Source organism: Lacerta agilis, chromosome 11, assembly GCF_009819535.1.
Source record: "Lacerta agilis isolate rLacAgi1 chromosome 11, rLacAgi1.pri, whole genome shotgun sequence".
Taxonomy (NCBI): Eukaryota; Metazoa; Chordata; class Lepidosauria; order Squamata; family Lacertidae; genus Lacerta; species Lacerta agilis.
Window position 1 is genome coordinate 11,680,182 of NC_046322.1, and position 22,364 is coordinate 11,702,545.

At 43.3% G+C, this 22,364-nt stretch overlaps 1 protein-coding gene across 1 annotated transcript in view; it reads left to right on the forward strand.

The window, feature by feature from the left end:
* Window positions 1-22,364, forward strand: part of DCC (DCC netrin 1 receptor) — a 912,686-nt gene that overhangs the window by 452,675 nt on the left and 437,647 nt on the right. Inside the window, exons 4-5 of the mRNA XM_033163905.1 lie at window positions 7,640-7,790; window positions 8,129-8,265. Of these exons, the coding sequence (XP_033019796.1) occupies window positions 7,640-7,790; window positions 8,129-8,265 (288 nt within the window). The remainder of the gene's footprint in view (window positions 1-7,639; window positions 7,791-8,128; window positions 8,266-22,364) is intronic.

Consider the following 22,364-nt stretch of genomic DNA (forward strand, 5'->3'; position numbering starts at 1 on the left):
GCAGTGTATGGGGGAGAAAACACACACACACACACAAAACATGGGATAATGTGAAGATCTTGCTACACATTCTTTGCCTGTGTAAGATACATAAAATATTGAAAAACACCAATGCGCTTGAGTGATAAGCAGCACAGGTTTCTCTATTCCTTCCTTCCTAGGCTTGTTACTTTTTAAATTCATGCATTATGAATACTAATCACCTGGCCTTCGCCGTGTGGTCCAAGAGCAAGGAACATATGGAACCAATCTAGCAAATGAAAACAACATACAACATATGTTATGTGCAAGTTCTGCCTTCCAGCAGATAGAGGTGTCTTCAGATTCATAGAGATATAGGAAGCTGCCTTATGCTGAGTCCGATCATTGTTCAATCTTGCTCAGTATTGTCTACACAGTGTGTTGTAGTGGTTAAGAGTGGTAGACTCGTATCTGGGGAACCGGGTTCGTATCTCCGCTCCTCCACATGCAGCTGCTGGGTGACCTTGGGCTAGTCACACTTCTTTGAAGTCTCTCAGCCCCACTCACCTCACAGAGTGTTTGTTGTGGGGGAGGAAGGGAAAGGAGAATTTTAGCCACTTTGAGACTCCTTCGGGTAGTGAAAAGCGGGATATCAAATCCAAACTCAGCTACTGTTCAGAGATTCAGGCAGGGTACATTCCCAGCCCTATGTGGAGATGCCAAGAATTGAATTTGTGTGCAAAGCAGAGACTCCACTAATAAATAATAATAATAATAATAATAATAATAATAATAATAATAATAATAATATATACCACCTCATTTTGAGAAGAAATACCAAGGCAGTTCACAACCACGCAAAAGCCAACAGCAGAATAGCAAGCAAAACTGAATTATAAAAATATAACTACCCATAATTAAAGCACGTAGTAGAACAATTTCATTAAAACACCCATAATTAAAATGTATAATAAACAAGCTCATTAAAATAGCATAACAGTTAAAAATGATGATTTCTGCCCCCCACCCTTTCCCCTCCCACGTGCTCTGCCTCTTTTATAAGTTGCAAGCCTATGGCAAGAACTTGTCAGCATTACAGGTCCAGGAACAAAGGAGCCCCGTGGTTTATAGGCAAGGGTGAACACCTTTTCAAAGCTACTCACAATATACAGGTAGTATATACAAAATAAAATGCAAGCTAAAACAGTTTAGTGATACAAGACGCGGCCAAGTTGTACTGCAAGAAAAGCCTGCATAGATATGGATGTATTGACCACATGGGCAAAATGGTTCACTTGGTGTCATTCTGATGTCAGGCAACTGGCAGCTGTCCGCACCCACATGGAAAGCTTGGCCTATGGGGGTGGTGGAGATAAGATTCTGGTCCACGGGCATTATCCAGCTCCCTACCCATTTTCTTGAGGCACCAAAGCATAATACTGTGTGTAGGTGTTTACCCAGTGTCCAAAGGGAAGGAATTTTGTTAGGCAAATGCTAGTGAGGGCCTGAGAGCACTACATTCACATTGATCAATGGCAGGAAATTATGTCAGAACTTGCAGTGAGGGAACATGTGATGTTCCACAGGTGAGGAACACTTGAAAAAATATGAAATCAGTCAGCGTACTCGACCTGGTTCTTTTGATTAAAATTATGGTGCTCAAAGACCTGCTTCTTCAACAACTATGTGGCCTTAGCAATCTTTCTGTCTGCTCACATTGTTGTTTGCTTTCTTAGTTCTTTTCTATTTCTCTTCTCTTTAGTGGTCCAAATTCAACTAAGCTTTCCCATCTCAAATTTCCTTTTGACCAGTTATCCCCGGGATGGGAAGGGAAGGGAAGCCTTTCAAGCCTCAGAACCATATTCCTTGTATAGGGGAGTTTTTAATGTTTAATGTTTTATTGTGTTTTTGTATATGCTAGAAGCCGCCCATAGTGGTTGGGGCAACCCAGTCAGATGGGCAGGATACAGTTGTTGTTGTTGTTGTTGTTGTTGTTGTTGTTGTTGTTGTTGTTGTTGTATTTATTTATTTATTTATTTATTTATTTATTTATTTATTTATTTTCTGGGCAACCTTCCAAGGCCCTCTAGAAAAGTGATGGGAGTGGTCAGAGGCAAAGTGGGCGGGGCATAAAACACACGTGCTTTGAGCAGTGGGCTAGTTTGTACACAAACTCGCACACATTTCTCTAGCTTCCATCCATGGTCACTATCAGAGTTCAAGGGCACTTATGAGTCATGCAAAAACAACTGGGAGAAAAAGTAGGGCCAGTGGGGTGTGTGGGTTGAGGTGATGGGCTGTGACCTGCAGAAAGTCCCAGCAGCCACACAAAAAGGCCTGAAGAGGCAGGTTTCCAGATTTGAGGTTCCCCATCCCTGTTTCGTGGCTTCTCACTGACGCCTGGTTGGACACCATGGGATCAGGTAGATCATTGCTCGGGTCTAGTGATGTAGCCTTAGTTCTTAAAATAAATGCCAAACACGGATTTGGGAGAAATCAAGAGTAAGCGTTTTATTGCTGAGCAATAAGGTCCAGTGAGTCATCTCCAAAAATCTGGACATCCATCACAGGTGTCCAAAAGTTTTTATAGATCCTTCAAACGTTACATATTCATATCTTGCATTAAGCACCAAGCCAATGAGCGTATGACAGCGTATAACAGCACCCCAGAAATCCAACCCTCTTGTCCCTAAAAGACTCTCTGAACTTCACCCTAGTTAGCTGAAGCAAGGAGATTCACTTCTGCTTTCTTGTAACGACCTTTTGCGCCCTGTGAACTCTTCCCCAATTCCTTTCGTTGGGCCATTGTTTTAGCTTGGTAAGCATATAAATCTCATTATGTCAGACTTGATCAAAACTCTATATGTATCTCAAACACCCAGAACATTCTGCAGACATCCTGTTTCTCCCAACATCCTGTCTCCTTGGGGACATAGGACCCATGACATTATTTATTTCTTCTGCGGTCAATCTGCCTAGCTAGATATTTTCTGCTTGGTTCAGCTATAACTCACAAACTCTTTGTAAGAAGCATTCCTTACAAGGCACAGTCTTGATGCATAAGCATACAGAATAAAGCAAAGGTGAGATTATATGTTCCCAGGTTACAACACAGTATGGTGAAATGTGTTTATATTGAAAGAGGTAATTACTACATATTAACCTGTCTTGGAGCCAGGAAGGACAGCCTGCATTCCACAGAGAGCAGAGTGTGTCCTTTTCATCACAAACAAGGAAAAAAATAATAACAAGCAGTTAATAATAATAAAAAGGAGCCTGACTTTGCTCCATTGAACATTAACTTCAGAGTTCATGGAGTATGAATTCAACATGCTTGATTGGATTAATGCAAAAAATAAATAAATAAAAATGTTAATCTAATATTTTTGTCTTGCCTCTGGTTAAAACAGCCATAAATTTGATAATGCATTTTTGAAAACACTCTCTGAGTGAGATCACAGTATGAATTTGATTATCCCTTTACCTGCTTATTGCTTTATCCTGTTGCTTATCACATCATTTAGTTGGCTTTGTGGAGCCCGGCTCGAATTTCCATCATGAGAGCAGGGTGGGAAGGGAATCAGACCTCCAGACAGGTTGCTCATACTGTGGTTATACACCTTTAATGCATTATATAAATTGAGAGATGAGTATCGCTTTAATGACGGATTTCTCTATCGTGGTTTACAGTAGGTTTCCTTCCCTAGTTGGATTAGCAACACAGCCCCCAAGGCCCAATGGCCAGGCATTTAATTTGACATTTCCATTCTGACAAGACAGAAAAGAAAAGTACCATTTTGCCTTTTGGTTTTTAAAGTTGCACACAAATCTTCATCTTTTTTCCATTTTCTATGTTGTTGTTTCTTTACAAATTAACAAATATAAATCATCCTGGAAGGCTTTTTGTCAATAGATCAGGGTGAAGATGCTTTAAAGAAATAAAGAGCTCGTCATATTCCCCAGCCAACCCAAGAGAAGCAGGAGGGAACTCACTCATCTCTGGTTGTGCTGTGCCTTTTAAAATAACATTACTGGTCTTGCCTCAGCCTCCCTCCCTACAATCCTCCTGCCTTGGTAGTGCTTTTCATCTGTTGTAGATTTTGAAATACATACCATCCAACATTTCTCTAGTGAAAATAGGGATGTCCAGTGCTATTATTCTAGAAGAAGAGGTGCCAGAACTCACCATGAATGCATCCCTTGTTCTTTTATAATGGCCCGCCTGAGAGGTGCCGGAACTGAGTTTTGGTGAATTCCAGCTGGGGAAAAAAGCCCCGAGGATGTCCTATTCCATACCTTCCAACATATCCCCAGTGAAAATAGGGATGCCCAGTGCTATTTTTTTTCTAGAAAAAGAGGTCCCAGAACTCACTATTAACACTTCCCTTGTTCTCTTATAATGGCAATGGTGCGCACCTGAAAGGTACCGGAACTGAGTACCATCAAATTCTGACCGGGGGAAAAAAGCCCTGGGGATGTCCTATTCCATACCCTCCAACGTTTCTCCGATGAAAATAGAGACCTCTTATGGAAAAGCAGGGCATTTCGGGATCAAAACAGAAACCGGGACGGCTTCTGTAAATCTGGGGCTGTTCCTGGAAAATAGAAACACTTCGAGGGTCTGGAATTGATGGCAGGGACTTTTCTGTTTTATTGGTCTAGGAGCAAAGAATCAGGCTGTTTGCGAGACAGAGTTGAATACTTTCCCAAAGGCCCTTTTATCATTGCTTGTGTCCTTCCTCCAGCCTACTGTAATTAATATGTCACAATCCTACCCATCCCCTGTGTTCTGTACGGAAGTGGTTATCAGGTGGAGTGACCCTGTGGCTTCTCAAACCAGCAGCAGCTATCTGCAAATCGGGAGGGTGGCACTGGGGTTTCACATCCTTGTAGAAACTGAGCAAACTGCAAAGGCACTGAGGAGCAAGTTATTAAGTTCCAATTTTAACCTGTTGCACATAGTGATCTGCACTAGAGAGCTTTGGGCTTTATACAGGAGTATTCAGGAGGTGGTGTGTCAGGAAACCCCCCTCCCCACGAGTGGTAGCATCCCAGGAACGTCTGCAGTATAGGGAACCACCTGTGCATTTCCATAGCTCATCCTCCCCCTCCTCTGCCGGAAGCTACCATTCCTCCAGTGGGGAGGGGGAGTCGGAAGCAGGAAGGTGGTGCAGGGGCTCGGACAGGATCGCAGAGCCTCAGCATCGTGGAGATCGCTGGGAACGGGGTCAAGTTCCCACGCTCTTGAGGGACAGACAGGATGGACGTGGGAGAGGGAGGAGGGGATTCAGGATCCCACGGCTTTTTTGCTGGAAGAAGAACAGGAAGAAGTCATTTCTGGACTCTGCTTAGTTAGGAGATGGACGTTGAAACTTTTGTTGCATTGTATATAGTTTACACAATAAAGAACTTAGTTTAGAAGTTCTGCGTTTGGCTGATCCTTCATGAGCAACCACTGAACGTCCTTACATGGTGGGTTTTCTGTTTTAATCACATTTTGGAATGGGGAGTATGAGGCATTCTGTCTCATCAGTGTCATATTAATGGAACCTCGTTAGGTTGCTAGGATGTACTGCTGCTTTGCAAAACAATGGAATCAAATTTGCACCAGCCTAATGCATTGTATTTGTTGATTATGTTTCGGTGGCAATTGCAATTGTGGCATGGTAGTTTCCCTTCAGCTAAACAAAACTGCCTGATGCACTCCAACAGGAAGTAATTCGGCGCCACAAAGAAGGTTGTGCATTTCTCTAGCAAAATAAATGGTTGTTCCGAATGACTCCTTCAACTTTCATGGTTCTGTGCAGCGTGACTCCAAGCGAGCAGTGACAAATCAGTCTCCCTTGTGAAGCATCATCCATTTATCTGGAGCAGTTACAGCCAAATTCCATAAAATATCCCAGCCCTCTCACACAATAGTAGACAATTCCTCCTTTCAACAAACACAAAAGGGCTCCTGTTATTACACTTCATTTTGATTGCACATTAAAAACCTTCCAAATCTTTCTAGTGTTTTATTATACTGATGTAAAGCTTATCCTTGATTTAATTAAAGAATTGTGGGTTGATGCTTTACTTTTCTGCCTCGCCTTTCCCAGTGTTTTGTTTTGTTTTTTTGCATAGCAAGGACATTCATTTAGGCAATTGGCAATGTAGGGAACAGGAAAGATTTAATGATAATGACAGACCACATTATGTTAATCAGGAGGGGGGGATTTAATATACATTGGGGTGTTCAATGGGGGGTAACAAAATAAAGTTTGGTTCTCATAACATTTCTGTTCAGGTGTTAACTAAAAATAAGTAGGGTTGGGGTGCTTCTTAATTGCCTCACTTTGGATCTGGAATGACTTCAAATTCCCAGTCTGCACCAGAACCAGTGTTCTGCTTCCCAGTATATATGGTGATTTTCCAGGGATTCCCCTCTTCTCTGCAGGATGTGAACACACTTAACATTACATTTCTTAATCTGTGCGCTGGCTTCGCCAGTACAGCACACTGCTACAGATCTCTGTTATGAGCAAGAACCATCCCTGAACAATACTTTATAAACGCTGATCTGTGTTCAGTATCAGGGCTGTCAACCAACTGAAAAAGATTGAGTTGCATAGCCATGGAAGCTTTTTGGGAAATGCCCTCCCCCCACCTTAAAATATGCATTTTACCAAACCTCATTTATTTATTTGTTTTTAGGAACTGGAACAACTAGCACTCGTGGTTAAAAAGGAAATATCATATTTAATATTTTATTTTTCATTCCCTATTAGAGGAACGCACCAGAACCAAAACACAGCTTTGCAAAATGCACGAGTATGGCATTAACTCTCAACCTCACCAATTAAAACTGACCCCTCATTAATCATCAAAAGCTTTAGTTGCTGGATTTGCCCATTAAGCATAAAATCAGGCTGCAATCCTGCACCCACTTACCTGGAGCAGCTGGACAAGGGGATGCAGGAGTGGTGATGTCATCAGCTGGAGTACCGGGGGTTACTGATGAGTCTCCTTGCTCTGGCAAGTAAATAAACTCTTAAGAGTTTAAGTCATAGCAGTCTTTGCAAGCTTGTGTGCATTTCTAATTAAAGGCTTAAGGTTACATTTCAGTGGGCAGGAGATCTTTTGCTAAAGCTCAATGTGTTTTGCAAGTTTAATCCATACATTCGGAGGTAAGCATCACTGAGCTCAATGAAGCTTACTCCCAGGAAACTATACATGGGGCTGGAGCCATGCTGCTGGGAAGTTTATCATATGCCAGGACTCCATGAAAGTGCCACAATTTTTCATAGCATTTATTTCTACAGAAGCCTGTATTTCTGGATTCCCCTATGGGGGAATGTCATGTTGCACTTGTATTTTAAAATTTGCCACTACACAAGTGCCTGGTTGTAAGGTGCATTAAACTCAGCGTGACTTATATCTGAGTCAAACTCTGTAGAGTTACACTTTCATTTAGTATGTAAATCGCTGTTCACTTCTCTGGATTCAAATCTTTATCCTGCATTTCGTTTTCTGCTGTCTTTCTGCTCCCTTATTCTATAGTGTGTTTGCATGTGTGAATTTTCTCTCTCGCAGCGAAACGGAAGATTTCCCACTGAGAATATTTAAATACTCCTCCCCGCTGCTCCTAAGACAAATGGTGTGATTATTAAGTAATAACCATTCCTTTTTCCTTCCGTAGATCCCGGGTTGCACAGGCAACAATTTTTCCTGCAGAGACCGTCAAATGTGGTAGTTGTCGAAGGGAAAGACGCTGTGCTGGAATGCTGCGTCTCTGGCTATCCAGCCCCAACGTTTACGTGGCTGCGAGGAGATGAGACAATCCCATTCAGGTACCTAGTTCCTCGGTTTATAACAATGCATTGGGGAAGAGCAAATCTAGAATTTTGCTGCTCACTTTTGGATCCGCTGCTTTGTCCCATGTGGGAACACCATTGTTGAAAGGAGAAAAATTCATAAGTCTGCTGGACCCCTACAAATAGGAAGGAGTGGACAGCCCTCCCACTGAATATAATCGATCATTCATGCTTATGATATTGTATAATTTCTTTTTAAATTGATGTGAGCTACCAGGAACAGTGGAGAGGGTAGGTTGTGAACCTGCTAAAACTAACAAAGCCATCCTGCCCATTCCCTTATTTTAAACCAAGTTTTCTTGCCAATATTCCAGGTCTAAAAAGTATTCATTGCTGGCTGGCAGTAACTTACTGATATCTAATGCAACAGATGATGATTCTGGCACATATACTTGTGTGGTCACCTACAGGGAGGAAAACAGCAGTGCTTCAGCTGAGCTATCTGTTTTGGGTGAGTACAGAGAATTCTGTCTCTTTTGCGGAGTCCTTTGTGGTCTGAAAAAGTCCTTTGCATCTGAAGAAGAATTCATTGCGCTTCCAGATGGGTATTTATTGTGGAGGCTCACGCAAAGCGTCCAGACTACGTCACTGGCATAAAAATGCTGGCTTATATCTTCTCCCCACCTTTAATAAAATTTATACTTTCAAAGGCTAATCTGGTAAGTGAAAAAACAAAAAACCTGTCACTCATTACTTGTTTGCTATATCACAATGACTAGTTTGCAAATTGGAATACCCTCACCTTTCTTTTATTGGGTTTTCTTTATGAATCTCAGTCAGGTTGAAAGACGTCTTCACATGCCTACAATGCCACAAAAAACATTCAATTGTGTTTATTCTCAAATTGAATTCCAAATGTTGTCTCTGTGGTTGGGTGATTTTCACCTCTATGGGTAAGATGATTTTCCTGTGTTTGTTTTCTCCCTCGTTATGTTGAGCTTGTTGGGTTCTTTAGGATTTAAATATCAAATTTTGCAGTGCTTATTATTTTTTATTTGTATGTCACCAACAGCATTTTTTTATGATGGCAAAAAAATTAAGCCATAGGCTTACTGTGTGCACTGTTGTGATCACTGATTGTGATCCTATAGTGAATTCATGTCATTAGGTGATCGATAACTCAGATGACGAGGCCATTGCTTGCTGCTTTCAGGGGACTGGGTTTATACGCCAGTGTGGTATAGTGGTTAAGAGCGGTAGACTCGTAATCTGGTGAACCGGGTTCGCATCTCCGCTCCTCCACATGCAGCTGCTGGGTGACCTTGGGCTAGTCACACTTCTCTGAAGTCTCTCAGCCCCACTCACCTCACAGAGTGTTTGTTGTAGGGGAGGAAGGGAAAGGAGAATGTTAGCCACTTTGAGAATCCTTCAGGTAGTGATAAAGTGGGATATCAAATCCAAACTCTTCTCTTCTTCTTTATTTTGTCGACAACAACATGGTGCAGCAACCGCTTGCTCCATTATTATTTTTTGCAGTTGTGCAAGGTGTGTATTTTCCAAATGCATTTCATCTGTGCAAACATCACCATCATTTTATTTCTATGCTGCCTTTCCACAATGCTCAAGGCAGCTTACAATATGAAAAGATTTACGTAGTAATTACAAACATAGCAAAGTAGTCGTAAAAATAAATAAGACACATTGAAAACTACCTAACCAAACTACCTAGTGGACCAGGGTACATATATTTACTACCATTGTCAGGAGGAATAGCCTTGACTGACTTTGTCTCTGGGTCCATATCCAGGCATCATGCACGGCACGGTTGTGATGTAACATTTTGATGCTAGCAGCTAGCACACAGAAATAACAGTACTCAGGGGGGGAAAATTGGAAGCACTGTTGTTTTCCATGCCACCTGCTGAGGAGCAAAGCATACCACTTTGCCCCCGTTTTCATCCTTGTGAAAACCTCTCTTTCTTCCTGCAAATGATTCATTAGACAGTAAGCATGCTATTTGACAGAGATGTGAGGGGAGGGGGAAATGTCTTGGGTCTGGGATCAAAGAGTTGAGTTTGCCAGTGTGTCGGTTTTTCATGGAATCAGAACTGTACAAACACTGCATTTAGAGAGGTGGTTTGTTTTTAATTACTGAGCGATGCTGAGTTATCTTTGGGCTATTCCAAAAGATTTAAGGAACCACACAGATAATACTTGCTCAAACAGGAGCCCAATATCACTGTAATGCTTATTTTGCATTTGGGCTTTAAACCTTATGCATAAAAATGCTTTCATTAGTGAACAGAAAGCCCTTATTCGGATTAGAAGAGATTTGATGTGTGCACAACAATATCCTTTTTTATTAAGCCACAATGCAATGTTATGGAAATTGTGCATGATGGAGGCTTTGAACTCTGTGGCTTTTGCTGCATTAATGTTTCATGGGTTTCAATTATTTCATAATGACGAAAGTAATTTTTGAGAGAGAGAGAGAAGGAAAACAAGTTGTTTCGCAAAACACTTTCTTTTTATTTGGTCTTGCAATCTGGTTAATGTTGGAATGTGCATGATGTTTTGCAATTGTGGAGAGGAATCTTTGTGTAGTGCAGCACTCACACCCAGATATAGAGACCTATCTGTCAAGTTTTGTCAGGACTGTGAAAGTCTTCAAGGTTCCTGTGCCTGGGACCTTACCGGTTGCTTGTCACGGGTTCCTGCTAGGATAGCCATGTTTTTTGCTTTATAGAAGAACAGTCTTCTATCTGAACAGCTGTCAGCAGACAGTCCTCTCCTTGAAAAGAGAATTTAAAATTGGTAGTGTTGCACAGTGAAGCTATTAAAATGTAAAAGAAAGAAAGAAACATTTTTCTTTCTGTTTTTCCATTTCTTTTTAGTCAAAAATAGCATACAAACAAGCATGGGTGTTGAAGAGTGTTGCAAATTATCTCTTGTACTCACTGCGGTTGGATGCATGTGACTATCGCTAAACAAAGACCTCTCCTTTTGTTTGACTCTTCCCAGTCAATGTTACTATCCATTGAATTTTAAAATGTATGACCGTTAAGGAGTTGTTAAATATCAGTTTAAATATTCAAACCATCTTTTCATTTCAGAAACAAGTGTCTATAAACAAAATAGCGCATGCTGTTTTCTCGTTGCTGTGCCACTTAGCAACTGCTCAACACTGACAAAGAGAGTTCTTTTGAGAAAGCAGCTTCTGAATGAATAGCTGATATTAGGGAGTGCGCTTGCCCTAATTTGAGGCTGAAATCCTGACTTTCTGAATTTGAAAGTGTCAACTTGCTTCTTGTAGTTGGTTTATCTGGCTCCTTTAGAGCTGGAGTGGCCAACATGGTCCTCTCTACAACTCCACATGCTGAGAGGAGTTGATGGGAGTTGGGACACCAAGATGATTGGTAATGATGGGCTTTGGTCAAGCTGCTTCTAAGGGACTTCGTGAACCATGAGTAATCCTCTCAGTGAGTAATTCCCAGTACATTTCTTTCTGTAGAACCTCAAGTACACCCAGGAACACATTTGAAAACCATTAAACTAGTTACTAGCAGATAAGCTTGGGAATGCTTAGTAAATGAAAAGGGGGGGAGAACCCTCTTGAAGGATATTGGTAATATGGTAATAATCTCCCATATTAATTTTATTTAATCACACTTCAAGGACCTTAATGAAAGTTGTGATAAATTTTGAGCCTTCAGACCCCATCCTGTGCCTCCTCCCTGCACCCAGAAGAGTTTTGCCCAGACTGGTCTTAAAACTGGTAGTTATAATTAGCTTTTATATGGATCGGACATTTTGCTAACAATTACATAGAACAGATTCTGTTTACAGCAAAATTCATCATTTTGCCAGGAGTGTGGCTCATGCTTGTAACAATTACCACGCACTGTCTGTTGCAATAAAATATATTTTACTAGAAGTTGTCAGCTTGGCAGCATCATAAAAATGAGGTGGAAGTAGGGAATGGGTGATTTATAACCATTATATTTGATACTCTCTTCTTTGTTTAAAAGGCAGGGTTGTAGTCTCCTCTTAAAAGAAGCTTAGTGGCTAGAGCCAGGGATTAGTGGCCTTCTAGTTCCTAGGTCTAAAACAGTAGTGGCAGGGGTGTAGCATTGGGGCGGGCTGCCAGGGTGATGGCTGCAGGCACAATTTTCAGTGTGTGTGTGCTGCTCATGCTGCCTTGCCAGTCCTGCACCACTTTGTGAGGCTGGGATGCCAGCCTCACAAAGTGGTGCAGGGCTGGCGTCACTCCGGTGACATTGGTGGCGAGAGCTGGACTCTTGCAGCAGGCTCTGTTCACTATCCACACCCCACCCCGGGCACCAGCAAACCATGCTACACCACTGGGTGGTGGTGAACCCTTTTCAGACAAAGGCCTCCAGTCCCTCGCGAGCACCTTTCTGGGGATGGGCATGCCCAGAAGCAAAGAGGTCTTCCTCTGTGGCAGCTTCTCACTTTGTGGGGCTTCCTACCCACAGAGCTATATCTAACAGCTTCGTTGTACAACTTTTGCCATATTTTATTTTATTTATATACCACTATTAATGGCCTTTTGATTACCTCTGGGCTCCTTGAGTGGGTGAGATGTTTTAATCCTTCCTTTTAAAATAGGACCTTTTAAAATATAGGATTGTCTTTTAGACTTTGCTTTGTTTTGCTTTATGCTTGTTTTAGTGTGTGTGTGTGTGTGTGTGTGTGTGTGTGTGTTTATTGTAAGTCGCTTTGAGTTACTTTAATAAAAAAGTGACTAACAAGGGTTTATCCCCACTTCCTCTTGCCTTGCTGCTTTCCCCTGGGGGAAACCACTCTTTAGTGTTCAGCTATCCTGAAATTGGAGAATTCTACTTCACCTCTAAAGAGTAACCAATCGCCACAGCACTTCTCAACTTTGTCACTCTCATCTAGAACAAAGGAGACCATTTCCACACAGCTCAAACTCTGGGAAATTCCCACCCACATCCTGTGGGACAGATGAGGCTTGCAAGTAGAAGACAGGTGGATGGGAATCCTTGCGAATCACACACAGTGGTGCTGCCTCATTCTGCTTTTACTGGCAATCTTCTCAGCATTTGGCAAAGAGATGGAATTGTCATTGAATTCTATGTCTGCTTTGACTGCAAAAGGTTCCTCGTTCTATCCTGCATAGGGCTGAGAAAGACTTCAGGGAGTTTCTGCCAGTCAGTGTAGGCAGTACTGAGCAAATGGACTGATGGGCTGATTCAGTACAAGGTAGCTTCTTGTTTTTGAATGCTTTGCTTTGCTTTGTTTCACAGAAGTTTTTAGTCTCTCGGTGACTGTGCTTGCTGCTTCAGAACAATTTCCCCCTCTGGGTCACCCATGTGCTGGATGTAGCTGTGTAATTTCTTGAATGACCTGAAAGTTTCCATTGATGCTGCAAATGAAAACTAACAGCCAAACAGTGTTGCTGATGGCACAGCTCTCATCCACTTCTACTTGTAGGAAAAATAAGCAAAGGGAGAATATTTCTCTCTTGAGCTGCACAGGAAGGTTTGCAATCATGTTATCCACCCACCATGTCAAGCCTTCTTTCAGAGACTCTTATCATAGAAAAGTGCTTTCTGTACCCTTTTTTACTTTTTTGCACATCGCTACTTCACAAGCTGTCTAGACTTTCAGAGCACAAACATAGGAAGCATGAAAGGTTCGTCTACAAAATAGCAGCAGTGAGTAAAAGGAGCAAATCTCCTATTGTTTTATGTAAACAAGATATTTACCATGTTTACCGGTATATCCCCACCCTTTCTCCAACAGGAGAACAAACAGGACATCTGAGAACAGAAAATGCATTTAAAATACACTCAAATAACAGTAATGTCATTAATTAAGCAATTAGAGTGGTTGTTCTTATATAATCCTTGTTTTCAGCAAAATGACAGCTTTTTCAAAAAGTGCAGCAAACGTCCAAATGCGCAGAGACAAGTACAGATAAATTTACTGATTAAAGTTAGCATAATGCAGGGGTGAGGAATCCACAGTGTCATTTTAGGGGAGCTATGCCCACTTATCCTACACCTGAGAGTATATCTGATATCAGGTGTGGACAGGGCTTCAAAGGAATCATCTTGTGTCCTGAACCCCTGGCCCACCCAGCAGCAAGTCAATACAGTCGTACCTTGGTTGATGAATGCCTTGTGACTTGAATGTTTTGGCTCCCGAATGCTGAAAACCCAGAAGTGAGTGTTCCGGTTTGCGAACATTCTTTGGAACCCAAATGTCCGACATGATTTCCACAGCTTCCAATTGGCTGCTGGAGCTTCCTGCAGCCAATCAGAAGCCGCGCTTTGCTTTCCGAACATTTTGAGATTCCGTTCAACTTCCGAGGTACAACTGCATGTCAGGTCCAAAGTTCAAAGCCCGGGGGTCAGTCTACCACAAGCAAAGTCCAAAGGCCAGGAAACACAGTTCAGAATCAAACCCGAAACAAGGTCCAGGAGCTTCCACACCAAGTTCCAACCAATGTACAAAGTTGAACAGATGCAGCACCTCAGCTCAGCTTCCCTTTTATACCTTGCATGTTGATTGCAGCATCTGGGCTTGATGAGACCCTCACCTGTTTTGAGCCTGCTCCAGCTGAGGAATCGCTCGCCTCCTCCCAGAGCTGGCGAGCCCCACCTGGCCAGCTAGGGAGCTGGGCTGTGGGCCCTTGCCTGCCTCAGCCTTCTAGAGTGTACCCCCACTGCTTCCTAAACCTCTGAGCCTGCCGTGTTCATGGAGACAAGGGCCCCTCTGGCTCTGGAGACGGGTCCTGCTGTTCCAGTTCCTGTGCACTGACCCCCTATCCCCTCGTCATCCTCTGTCACCCTGTGAGAATTTCCTTCCCCACCCCCCTGCTTGCCCTTGTGCAGAGCCGTCTCATCCATAGAGGCCGGTGGCGCGGCGCGCCAGGGCGCAGGGCACCCCAGGGGCGCCCCCGTGAGCCCGCCGGCATACCGGGCTCCCCCTCCCCAACCCGCCCCCGCCCCCATGGGCAGGCAGGCACTCGCGCGCCGGCGGGCGGGCAGGCTGTAAGCCGCCCGCCCTCGCCTCCCGGAGCCCCAGCTGGAGCGCTGAAGCGGCGCGGGGCTTTGCGCGACCTTCCAGCACTCCAGCTGGGGCTCTGGGAGGCGAGGGCGGCCGGCTTGCAGCCCGCCCTCCCGCCGGTGCGCGAGCGCCCGTCCGCCCGCCCCTCATCCTCCGCCTGCCGGAGCGCGGGCGCCCGCTCCAACGACACGCCTCTCATCCCCCGCTCGCCCACCCCCCCTCCCGAGGGGCGGCCAGCGCGGGAGGGAGGCGGGCGGAGAGGCGGCAGGCTGGGGGCGCCGAGGGATCGCTGCGCCAGGGCGGCAGATCCCTCTAAGACGGGCCTGCCCTTGTGTGTCCCAGTCCTGGCTACACCCATCATCAGGATCCTCTTCCTCCTCCCCATTGTCCTGACAGTTCATGATCTCTGGAGCTTAAAGCAGGCTTCCAATTGTTCCTTTCCTTGCCCTAGGTGTGCTTCTAACTGCCCATCAGCTGATGGGCGGTAGAAGCAAACATTAAGTAAGACCTAAGAACATGGTTGTAGTCAGTGCCAACAGCGAAATTAAGATCTGGAGATTTCTTAAGAACACCAGCTGTCTGCAGGGAAGTCCCTGATGCAAATCTCAGCTGTGATCCCATTTGTTGGCCTTAGGCGAGCCATTCTTCCATACCTTCAGCCTGGAGGAATATTGACTCTGGTGGTGATTTGATTTACACTTGCTTCTTAACAAAACGTCTAGCGTAATCAGCTTACTGACATTTTAAACAAAGAAGTGTGCTGCTTCAAACTTTTGTTCCTGAGGTTCCGTGGTAATATAAGAGTGTAGAAAACCACATGAGAAAGATGGGGTCACATGAGGAAAAAAACATGCAGCTATTAGATGCAACCCTGCATGGGAGCCAACTCCCTTCACCCCCCTATAATATTTGAGCCCCCCCCCCTCCAAAAAGGTTGATGGGCATTGCTATTCAAATGCCATGGCATTTATTTATTTATTTATTTTGCCAACACTGAATTGGGATTGGAGGAGAGAAGCCCCTGAATTGATACTGATATATATATTAGTAACTTTGTGTCAATGTAACATTTTTATACGTTTACTGTGTATTTTTGAAATACTTTGTTTAAACTGTCCGTTGCTGCTTCAGTTTACTTTACAGTTGGTACCTTGGGTTAAGAACTTAATTCGTTCTGGAGGCCCGTTCTTAACCTGAAACTGTTCTTAACCTGAGGTACCACTTTAGCTAATGGGGCCTACTGCTGCCGCCACACCACCGCCACACGATTTCTGTTCTCATCCTCAAGCAAAGTTCTTAACCTGAGGTACTATTTCTGGGTTAGCGCTGCGGAGTCTGTAACCTGAAGCGTCTGTAACCTGAGGTACCAGTGTACACTGCTTGGAGAGACTTTTAATATATTATGCGGTATAAAAATTAAATAACCAATCAAGTCTATGAAGTGCCTCAGGCTGAGGCAGGCAGATTTCCTAAGCGTTAAATTGGGGCTCAGACTGAACCCCATGGCCGTTTTGCTCCTCTGTCTACTGTCTAGTACATGGGTAGGCAAACTAAGGCCCGGGGGCCAGATCTGGCCCAATCGCCTTCTAAATCCGGCCCGCAGACGGTCTGGGAATCAGCGTGTTTTTACATGAACAGAATGTGTCCTTTTATTTAAAAAGCACCTTTGGGTTATTTCTGGGGCATAGGAATTCGTTCATTTCCCCCCAAAAAATATATGGTCCTGCCCCCCACAAGGTCTGAGGGACAGTGGACCGGCCCCCCTGCTGAAAAAGTTTGCTGACCCCTGTCTAGTATATTTCTCTAAATGGAGCTCAGGAAGTCCACTTACTTCCACCTAGCTGAGTATCTCAGCTACGAACGAACCTCCCACTTCATTGTTACTTCTCATTCTCAAGTCCTTTTGTTAGCCATTGAATTCTCACACAACATGTCAGAAAGTTTTCTGATGAAATCACCCCATGCTGGGAGAGGAACACGAGAATAATTTGTAGTTCTTGCCTATGGTAGCCCATCAATCCCCTCTGGAGCACTCAGACTGTACTGAAATTCACTAGGCAGTCGGAGATCAGGTCACGGTGGGGTCTCCCCCACCTATTTGCTGGTTCTCAAAATATCCTGGGAGAATTGGTTCAGGCTTGATTTATTAAAATACAGTGGAGTGCAGCACAGCAAGGATTTATCTGACAAGTGAGCTGGGTTAACAGAGGCCACGTGCCCTAGCTGAGGCAAACACTGGGCTATGGCTGAAGGAGAGTATTAAAATCGCCAAGCCACCCAATGGGCTTAGCACTGTGCATCTGTATAATGAGATTAAGCAAATGAGCGTAAATTCAAAATGACAGACAACCCGTGACTTTTAGATTCGCTTTCTTTTTCCTCTGGCCTGATCAGATGCACAAATTAATCCACGCAACGTAAACTGATAAGCATCAGCATACATAAATGGGTGATAATTTAGTGATATTCCACATCATTATAATTTTACATTGTTGCTTTGTAATTTTGTGCTATGTCATAAAAATAAAATAAAATAAAAAGATTGAGCATAGTCTCCTTCCTGCAGTCAGTGCCATTCTTGCATTATTTTGCATACGCTTTTCTCATGGATATATAAAAGTGCATTTACTCAGGATCTACCAGTAAGATTATGCCTGTCCCTGGTCCCAAATCATACCGGTATCTACCAGCCCAGTTTTCCTATGCATGTTGAACATAGCATGTAAACAGAAAGCTACTGAATCTGGCCTGTTGGTTATTTAAGTCTCTGGGTACATGTACATTTTATGTGCTGAAATATTTGTATTTGTACAAACACCAGTATCCGAATGTTATTTTCTGCAAAGGCAATCACAAAATATGTATGTTATTTCCTAGACAGTGTGGACAGGATTCTAGGGCGATGGGAAGGGCTTTAATGTGGGATGTGGGTGGCGCCGTGGTCTAAACCACAGAGCCGCTTAGGCTTGCCAATCAGAAGGTCGGCAGTTCGAATCCCCACAACTCCCGTTGCTCTGTCCCTGCTCCTGCCAACCTAGCAGTTTCAAAGCACACCAGTGCAAGTAGATAAATAGGTACTGCTTTGAGAGGAAGACAAGCGGTGTTTTCTGTGCACTCTGGTTTCCATCATGGTGTCCCATTGCGCCAGAAGTGGTTTAGTCCTGCTGGCCACATGACCCGGAAAATTGTCTGTGGATAAACGCTGGCTTCCTCAGCCTGAAAGCGAGATGAGTGCTGCAACCCCATAGTCGCCTTTGAAGGACTGGACTTAACTGTCCTGGGGTCCTTTACCTTTTACTTAATGTCAGAAGCACTGCACATATTGCTTCTGTATATATGACGAATTTAGGCAAAGGATGCTTAAGCAGAGATTGGCCAACTGAAGGGAAGTTGCAATCTTGTGGAAGCAATATGACTGGAAGATGCTGGGGATGGAGGAGGAATCCAGAAAGCCGTGATTCCAGAGCCGATGGACTCACCTGCCTGGAACAATGTGTGGATCAGAGCAGGGGGTACAGATGGAGGCAGCAATGCTTCTGAACAGCAGGTGCGGGAACCAAAAATGGAGAGTGGCCTTGCGCTCAGATCCTGCTGGTAGGTTTCCCACAGGCATCTGGTTGAGAGAACAGGATGCCAAGCTATTGGCCTGATCCAGCAGGCTCTTATGTACACTCTATTATTCATGTGCTGCCAGATTCTCACTCTCTTGTGCATTTCACACTGGTGTCCTGCCACTATACATGTTGAAATCAATGCAGCAATCCCCCCTGAGAATGATGGGTGTTTGTGGAAGTCCCATTCCTTTCGGGAGGAATTCTGCATATTACGCGAGTGTATTTGATACTGAATTCATGGTAGAGTTTCAGAAGGAAATGAATGTCAAATACATAATATGTATGTAAAATATGTAAAAACTCCCACTGAGAGTAACAGCATGTCGTCTGTTCAGTCTGGTATCTAATCTGTGCATGGGAAACATGCAAAAACACAAAGACTTTTGTATTAGTGAAAAGGACACAAAAAGTATATTAGGACAAATGCTTGAATAAATGTGTATATTAGGGAAAACTCCCTATAGAAATGTGTGCTTTGGTAGACATGCACACCGCAATTTTTGCAAGAGTTCCTTTTTCTGGATATATCAATCACCAAGTCAACGGAATGTGCCCACCTGCAGAGTTCATTTTGGAGGGATGCATTTGGGTGAAGTGAATTATTTTCATCCCCCCTTGAATAATACCTTTCATCTTATCATTGAATAATACCTTTCATCTTATCCTTGAATAATACCTTGGGGACATAGTCTCACATGGTAATGGTGAATCTCACATTCTGTAACACTTGTTTTATGGTTGATTTTTATTATGCTGAATTTCTTAACGACCATATACATACTGTTTAAAACAAACTGGTGCAGTAGTGTGGCAAAATGAATTGAGGATTGGAAAAATGAGAAAACTAACACTGATGGATTTGCACACCCCAATCTTTCTTCTGAGCAATCATTCAGAAGAGTTCACATCTGCACGATTTCCTAGATTAATTTATTGCAACATCTCTACTAAACAGCGTCTCTTGGTAGACCTCAACAATGTCCCTTTGGATGTGTAGTGGTCAGGACCTGGGACAGTATTCCGACCTGGGATAGCTCAGCCGACAGAGCATGAGACTCTTAATCACAGGCTGGTAGAATAATAGAATCATAGAATCATAGAGTTGGAAGAGACCACAAGGGCTTTGATGGTGTTTCCTTGGCAGGGGGTTGGACTGGATGGCCCTTGTGGTCTCTTCCAACTCTATGATTCTATCATTTGCTTCTGCTGCACATTTAGCTTTCTTTACTCTTGTTCTCTTGTATGACATGCAATAGATGCAGAGGTTGGGGATATATATATATATATACCATGATCCCTTTGCAAAGACTGCAGGGAAATGTTTTAATACATCTGTGGGAATGAACAAAAGGTCTCTTCAAATTACACACTTGAAGTCAAGTTTCTCCTGAGGGGATGAAGTGAAAAAGAGGCTGTATTATGTAATTACTTATGAAGCTCATGTATTTGAATTTGACCTAATAAAGGGAACCTACTCAGATTCCTACAGGTTCTAGGTAGACACATGTGGCAGTGAGACAATGCACAGGGCATGTTTTCAGGTGCCCCCTCACATACTGAGTATATATGTGAATATGGATTCCAGCCGGCCTAGTCCATGCACTGGACAGCTGTAGCATCGTAGGCTATATCTTCACTGCAGAGTTAAATTGTTTTAAGAGTACTTCCTTAGCATAAAAAAGAAGAGGCAGTACATGCTAGATCTTTATTTCTCTGAATTTCACTGGAGAAGGGCCAACAGGGTCCAAAATGCACTGAAATTATTTATTTATTCATTCCTTTTATCTATAGAAATATTGATATACAACTGTTCTTTTTTATGTAGAAAAATCTGAGCAGTTTAGCATTTTACAACAATTATACATAAAAGCAATACAATGAAAACCATGTGAAAAATGTGAAAATCAGCTATTATGGAAGGTACCATTATCAACATCTCTCTCATCTACCGGTACCTCCTTGCTTTTTAACTCCTTTTTGTGTGTGTGAAGTTTAAGTACCCTTAAGGCTTGTTCACGTGCTGCACTGAACTCAGGTACAAACTGTCTTTACGTGTGTGCAGGTGTCTGTACAAAAGACCATACAGTGGTACCTTGGTTCTCAAATGCCTTGGTACTCAAACAACCAGAACCCAAGCAATGCAAACCCAGAAGTAGGTGTTCTGGTTTGTGAACTTTTTCCGAAAGCTGAACGTGCTCCGTTTTGAGTGCCACCCTTTTGAGTATTACGCTTCCGATTCGAGTGCTACGCTGAGGTCTGTCTGTTTTTGCTATTTATTTTGCATTTTTGGTTTTGTGGCTTTTTCTTTTTGTGACTGTGTAGAACCCAGTTCAGCTACTGATTGAATGTGTGACTGCAGTGCATTGTTTATTGCTTTCATTTTATGGAGCAATGGTCTTGTTATCCATGTTAAATTGCAAAATTCATGTTAAATTGCTGTTTTGGCGTTGTTTTTAAAAGTCTGGAGCGGATTAAAACATTTTGCATTACTTTCTATGGGAAAGAGTGTCTTGGTTTTAGAATGCTTTGGTTTTGGAATGGACTTCCAGAACGGATTAAGTTTGAGAACCAAGGTACCACTGTAAATTGTTGATTTACACTGTTCAGCTAAAGTGTGTGCAGGTACACAGACAGCACCCTTGTTGAAGTTAACCCTTTGGCTACATTTCTTGGGGTATTTGGGGAGGAAGTGACCACAACATGGTCCTGAAGACACTAGCAGCTGGGAGGTTGGCATAGCACAAAGCGCATTTGCACTGCGCCAGCCCCCTGGACTCTTTGCCCCTCCTCTTTCTGTCCTTGGAAGCAGCACTGACCCACCTGCAGTGAAGTTAAGTGCAGTAGCTCCTTCCCACTTGGGAGGCCACTTCTGTTTTTTGGCCTTGCTCAACAATGGGTGGGGAATACCAGGTGGATCCCTATGCAGGGCAAGTGGAGGGAGGCATGAAACTAATGAAACCATTTTGGTGAAGAGGGGAGGAGATTTTCCACCCTCTGTTTTATCATTTAAAAGCTATTGGGTCAACAGACATATTTGGCAACACAACAGCAGGATGAAATAGCTGGTGACAGTCTGGGGACGACAGTGCCACATCTGCACTAGATGAACGGCACTAGTGCGGGCATATTAGCATCTTTCCATAGGTGAACACAGTTCTGCTCCTGCTGCTGGCAGAGATGGTGGCTTCTAAATGGTAAAAGAGAGAGGGGTAAGAAGGCCCCTTGCCCATCACCACAGTATGACCCCTCTCCCCCATTTTTGTTGGGAGGCAGAATTTTGGCCCCAAAATGGCATTGGAACAGCTGTTCTTACATTCTACACCAGGCATGGGCATATTCAGCCCTCCAGATGTTTGGGACTACAATTCCCATCATCTCTGACCACTGGTCCTGTTAGCTAGGGATGATGGGAGTTGTAGTCCCAAAACATAGTGAGGGGCGAGTTTGCTCATGCCTGTTCTACACCTACAAATAGGATAGCAAATGGAAGGAGACTGTTTATGTTTTTCCTTCAGTACAACTAGAACAATAAAAAATGACATTTGGATCTTTATAGATTCGAAAAAGTATGTTTAATCAGCGTCTTTTTCTTGTTAGTTGCAGAAAGATGAAAGTGGAGCATTTAATTAAACTCAATTGTGTTTTATTGTATATTGTCCTCACTTGATTTCTAAATAGTTCTGAAATAGTTTTTGTTGTTTCGTGGGTTCAGGGGAGCAGAACTCATTTGTCTAGTGTGCACTTTAATTCTTAACACTTCCTAAATAGAAAGCATGGCAAAGCCTTTTATTCACAATTACTGGTAGCACTCGGGTGTATTTGTTGATGCCAGCACATTTGTAACTGTTAAGGTGGACTAGAGACTCATTCCAAGTTTAATTCTTCTGCCTTGCTGCGTCAACTTCATGCCAAATGCAGAGATCCTCTTAGTTTTTGT